Here is a 6,485-nt window from a genome sequence, read left to right as displayed (position 1 = left end):
TTTTTTTTTTTTTTTTTTTTTTTCAACAGATGTTACTGCGGACTAACTACTGCAAACCGCTGGTCTACGATTCTAATATTTACTGTTAAAGACACAAATATACTACTGAAATTACCATAGTGATACACGTTGTAGTAATGTAAAACACTTGTATAGATGATTAAACTTTTATATGTACATTCTGCTGTGAACTACATTTTTGTTTTTAATTACAATTATAACATTATGTATTACATTTCAAAGAATAGTCTTAACCCTTTCCGATAGAGTCCGCTTTTTAAACAAATCTTTATAAATTATATATGCGTCAAGATGCTTGTGAGTCCATTACTTCCTTGAGCCATACACAACAGGTTTAAAAAACATGACTATTGCAATTAATCCCATTAAAATAAAAAATAATGATTTTATCTAATTAATGTTATAATTTCTTTACATTGAGCGCTGTAACAGGTAAAAACGTACAATTTACCAGTGTGATTTAGTATGTGAAACCCACAAGTCATGCTTGATATTACAGCATGCCGATTACTCGTGTTGATGAAAAACCAATACCGATAACTAGTCTCAGACTTTTAGGGATTAAAATATTCAGAAAACATGAGAGTATATGCGATCTTTGTTTAAATAACTGTTTTATTTGCTCTCTATTTACATATATATATTTTCAATTTTTTAGAAGCATCATATAATACATTTATACTATTTTTTTATACTGCACAATATATGACCTCCCAGGCATTTACGTGTGTTTCTAATGCCATGCACAACATGCGAGCATAGACGTTTCCTTTCTGTTGATGATGTGATACTTTTTTTGATGCGGTACTGTGTGCTGTTAATTATTTTTTCTTAATATTGAATCTAAATAAATTATTTTCTAAAGCATTAAATTTAAGCTTTCAACTTGACGTAAAGTTTTGGGTTTCTCGTAAAAAGTAAAGCGAAATTAAGTTAACCCATTCAAACTGGAACAAAGGATTAATTTAGAAATTTTGATAAAAAATTACTTGATATTCAGGAACGTTGATAAAAGTCACATAACATTCAAAAATTTTGACCAAACGCCATATAGCATTCAGAAACGTTGAACAGTAACATTACAACTAGCCCCCAGTGGCACAGCGGTATGTCTGCGGACTTACAACGCTAGAAACCGGGTTTCGATACCCGTGGTGGGCAGAGCACAGATAGCCCTTTGTGTAGCTTTGTGCATAAATTCAAAACAAACAAACATAACAAATTTGATGAATGGTTATATAACATTTAGCTACATTGCTTAAAGGTCATATAGTAACCAGAAACATTGATTAAAAGCCAGTTAACATTAAGAAACGTCATATAAAATTCAAAAGTCTTATGAAAGGTTATATGGCATTCTAAAACGTTGAACGAAGTCATATAAGATCTAGAAACTTTGCTAAAAGGTCATATAACATTGAGAAACGTTGAACAAAAGCTATATAATACTCAAAACATTACTCAAAGGTCATATAACAATATTCATTCATCTTCTTTTCTGTAACATTTTAAGCTTTGGGCTGAGATGTAACTTTAAACCAACTTTAGAAAACAAAATATCTGTTTATTGGAATTTACCAAAGTGGTAGTTTTAACTAGTACTCTGAGAAGATAGAAATATAAGAACAGTTTTACTAGTAAAATCTACATCAATTAGAGTTAATGTCTTGATTATAAGAAATAAATATTTTACAGAATTAAAGATAAATATAACGAATTTTATAAAAACAGTTGAAGGGATGTTTTATACTTTTGTATAGAACTTTGCGTGTGTTATGAAACTAATTACATGTTTGTTTTGTGTTTATGAGATGTATATTAGACGTGTCACGACTATATAAATACACACACAGCACCTACATTTATATGTAAAGAAGCAGTCAACTGACTTATTTTATGCCATCCTTATTCCTTACATGATTCTTACACTTTTTATAAGTATAATAATATACAATGGATTAAATGTAGCGGTATTAGTCAATATGATTTGTTTGAGGAATCTGAACGCGAGTTTGTACTGACGCACTAATTGGTGTAGAAAAAGTAACTCTCTCGAATCTGTTGTAGAAAATGCTTGCAAATTAGTACGTTGTTCTAAAATGACACTGTGACAAGGTGTTTTTACTAAACGTTTTATCACGTTAAAGTATTGGAGAAAAGACTCGATGATATGTTAATATTATTTCCCATCCTAAAACATTCAACAAATACTATAATAAACGTAGTATCAAAATTCGCATTTAGATATACAAATCTTTATTATTATTTAATTAAATGGATCTTGTTCCTATTTTCAGGATTAGGTCAGCTAGGTCTAGAATCTGTCACCTCCTCTTCATCTGCACCACATCTCAGTCATCCGGACCATTCGATCATGTCCTCGACAGAGGCCCCAGTTGGTACCGTGTCACCGCATAAGGCCTCCTCGGCTCTCGTTCCGCACACTGTAGCCGGCAAAGGATCAGCTTCAGTACTGGAAAGGCTGGGCCAAGCAGGTGTTCCGACCGATAATGACGATGTTTCTACCAGGTTAAGCGTATCTCCGACAATTAGTGAAGCCTATACAACGCAGGCCGTCGCTGAGGAGTCGGAAAGTGAGTTTGGCGGAGCAGCTTCCGACATTTCCAGGTGTAACAGCGTTGATATTCAGTCTGAGAGCAACCAAGGTCTGAGTTCGGAGTCTCTAGCAGTCACAGAAGTTTCCACTGACAATGCTACCGGTGATAAGAAAACTGACAATACCGAACACTCATCAGATCAGCCTCCAAAAAAACGTAAACGTCGCGTTCTATTCTCAAAAGCGCAGACGTACGAGTTGGAAAGGAGATTTCGACAGCAACGGTATCTATCAGCACCCGAGAGGGAACACCTTGCTAGCATCATTCGTCTGACTCCTACACAGGTAAAGATTTGGTTCCAAAACCATCGCTACAAAACAAAGAGAGCGAGACAAGAAAAAGGACTGGACACGCATCCTCTTCCTTCTCCACGCCGCGTCGCTGTGCCTGTTCTCGTTCGGGACGGGAAGCCCTGCCAGCCGCCGATGGGCAGCGGCTTGGTGAAGACTGACTCGACAACACAAGCCATCCAACCTGGGATGAGTCTTTGTCTGTCTCCTGCCGAGTTGACGTCCATGGCAAACATGGCAGCCACGGGGATGGGTACTTTCAACATGAACATGATACCGACTTACACACATCCTCTGATTCATCAAGCACGATGGTGGTGATGCTGGATGTCGCTCACAAGTCCCCGAGTAGTGCCTTAAAGATCCGAACAGATCTAGACTCTGCGTGTCAGCAGACTTGCAACTCTGGAACTATCACTGAATCGGGCTTCTTTAGCCGGGCGTTAATTTTTAAAAAACTAACCTCCAGAAGATGGTTAATCGTGGAATTTTGTTAACTTTTCGATTACTTGAAAGATAACCTTATCAGAGTGATCGGCACGTAATCTTATAGGTCCTGAAGATTAAACTATGTTTCGTATGCCCGAGGAAGGCACTTCAGTAAAGTGAATCTCAATAGCAAATTGAGAATTTTTTACAGTCCAGCGTGACGCTGCAGTAATTCACAAATTCCATCTTCAAGAAACTCTAAAAACTCACAAGTCTAGTACTCGAAAAAAAAAACCGTCACGAACAAAGTTATATGTAATGATGGAGTATTAAGAGCCAATATTAGCGCTCTCTTTTCTAAACCTGAAATGGTTGTGTTGTTTCTCAAATTGCTATTTACTTGCAACGGCATGGTGAAGATGAACAATTAACTTTTGGCCTCTGTAAACAATGTTGTAGAAATTACCTGTATTTGTCAAGTTTGCTATTCAGTTTTAAACTAGTAATTTCTTTAAGGAAGATTAAATTTGAACTTAAATGTTTGACCTCCTGTATAAACACAAATATGATAAAAAAAACTTTAATGTGTTATGATAGTAGACTTTGAGAGAAGCAGAAAGTAATGTGACATAAGAATTCCACTGTTACAGAGCTGGGGTTTAGAGAGAAACTTTGCTTTCATTGCTTGTGGAATGGGTTTTGTAACGTACACCCTTTCGGCATCAGGTTATATCAATAAGATCACTGGCTATGTATATGTCTTTGTAAATATAAATATAGAGTACGTATGTTGATGTATAGCTGGAGTTATTCGTTGTTAATTAATTCAGACCAAATGACAGGGTAAACACAAATCAAAGTTAATTATTTGTAACGATCAACACATTAGCAGATCAAATTTATTAGTCGTGTAAAGAACGTACAGCATGCTTACTAAGCGGCATAAAAAACTAACAAAAACACATCGTAAACCAAAATATGAAAGCCTGTTCTACTAATAACGATTATCACGACACCTTCGATGTAGAGTTACAAACATAACATTTAGAATATCAAAAATGCTTTATCTTTTTCTTCAATATTGGTGGAATTAGTTGCAACACTCGCGAGTGTTAACAATCCCACAAAGTAACTTCTTTCAACTGTCGTCTACTTGAAACATTGGGTGACGAATTAGAATGATGATGAGACGAAAACTTACGAAGTACTTATTGTAAAAATAAAACCTTTATTTTATCACCATCCTCCATATAACACCAAGTTAACTATTTGATTTTAGCAGAAGGACGCAGTCATATAGTTTCATGGTTTAACTAACAGTTCTTTTACATTGACTTTTCTTGATAAACTAGTTAACAACTTGTACTTAGCAGAAGGACACTGTCATATAGCTTTCAAGGTTTCACTGACAACTTTTTATATTGATGTTTCTTTACACATCCATTAGATATTTTAGCACAGCAGACGGACACTAGGTTTTAGTGACACTTTTTATATTGATGTTTCTTCAAACGTCGGTTAATTGTTTTAATTTAGTAGAAGGACACTGTCATATAATTTCAAGGTTTTAGTGACAGTTATTTTTTATAGTGGTGTTTCCTTGAAAAACCAGTTAACTATTTTCACTTAGCAGAAGGACGCTGTTATATAGATTTTAGGTTTTAGTGGCAATTGTTTTATAGTAATATTTCTTGAAACATCGATAATTAGTTTATCTTAGCAGAAGGATGCTGTCATACAGCTTGCTACGTTTTAGATTTAGTTCTCTGATAACGATGTTTCTTGAAACGTCGGTTAATTATTCCAACTCGAAAGAAGGACGATGCTATATAGCTTTCTAAGGTTTCTTTAAATATCGGATAATTGTTTTAACCTAGCAACATCGATTAATTACACAGGCTTGCGAATTTAAACTTCATAAAAGTTGTTTTGGTTTTTATAATCCAGCTACCCAGATTTTGAAAATAATATCCATTTTTTTTTCTGTCACGTAAGGATTTTTTCCAAATCAGGAAAAAAACAAAACTCTTACTTAGATCAAATTATTATTTCGTTTACCACAGTGAACATTTTTATAATTAAGATTATTAACAAAAATACAAACAAACTGAAGAAAAGGTAAGAACATTGATGTCATTCTGATTTTGTTTGTTGTGAAATCTACGTTTTTTAGTCTCGAAAGTACGTGTTGTAGTCTTTCTTTTATGTATTGCGTTATGACATTTTGTGAAATACCTGCACGTGGTGAAAAAAAAATTAATATCATTTTCGGATTCAGCGTACAGAAATTACTGTAGAACAAGTAAAAATTTCAAAAACAGTAAAACCATCCCAGACCTGTGTTATCTTAACTTAACAGAAGGACAGTGTCATCTAGCTTTCTATGTTTTAGTGACAAATGTTTTTTATGATAATGTTTCTTGAAACATCAGTTAATTATTTCAACTTAGTAGAAGGACGCTGTCATATTGCTTTCTAGGTTTTAGTGATAAGTTTTTTGCAATGGTGGTTCTTGAAACTGGTTAATGATTTTAAATTTAGTAAAAGGACGCAGTAATATAGCTTTCCAGGTTTTAGTTACAATTTATATAGTATTGTTTTTTGAACATTCGGTTAAATATTTTAACTTAGCACAAGGACACTGTCATCTGGCTTTCTAGGCTTTAGTGACAATTTTAATAGTAACCTTTTTTCTGAACATCAATTAATTATCTTAACTTAGCAAAAGGACACTATCATACAGTTTTATAGGTGTAAATGAAAATATATTTTAAAGTAATGCTTCTTGAAGCATAGGTTAATTGTTTTAACTTAGCAGGGGCATAGTGTCATACAGCTTTCAAGGTTTTAAATTTAGTTTTTATAGCGATTAATTATTTTGAATAGTCAGAAGGACACTATCATATAGTTTTCTAGGTTTCAATGACAATTTCTTACAGTAATGTTTTTTAAACATTGATTAATTATCTTAACTTAACAGAAGGACTCTGTTTTTGTATCGATGGTTCTTGAAACTGGTTAATTATTTTAACTTAGATTTCGAGGTTTTGTATTTTTTATGATGTTTCTTAGCGGTTAATTATTTCAACTTAGATTTCGAGGTTTTGTATTTTTTATGATGTTTCTT

At 33.8% G+C, this 6,485-nt stretch overlaps 1 protein-coding gene across 1 annotated transcript in view; it reads left to right on the top strand.

Annotated features, from left to right (window-relative positions):
* The window catches only part of LOC106470453 (homeobox protein Nkx-2.2-like), an 11,262-nt gene extending 7,163 nt beyond the window's left edge, over positions 1–4,099 (top strand). The window contains exon 2 of the mRNA XM_022399053.1: positions 2,319–4,099. Within this exon, the coding sequence (XP_022254761.1) occupies positions 2,319–3,250 (932 nt within the window). The 3' untranslated portion in view covers positions 3,251–4,099. The remainder of the gene's footprint in view (positions 1–2,318) is intronic.
* Positions 4,100–6,485: the final 2,386 nt, after the last annotated feature.

Source organism: Limulus polyphemus, unplaced genomic scaffold (genome assembly GCF_000517525.1).
Source record: "Limulus polyphemus unplaced genomic scaffold, Limulus_polyphemus-2.1.2 Scaffold4014, whole genome shotgun sequence".
In the NCBI taxonomy this organism is placed as follows: Eukaryota; Metazoa; Arthropoda; class Merostomata; order Xiphosura; family Limulidae; genus Limulus; species Limulus polyphemus.
This window is presented reverse-complemented; position numbering and strand designations above follow the sequence as displayed.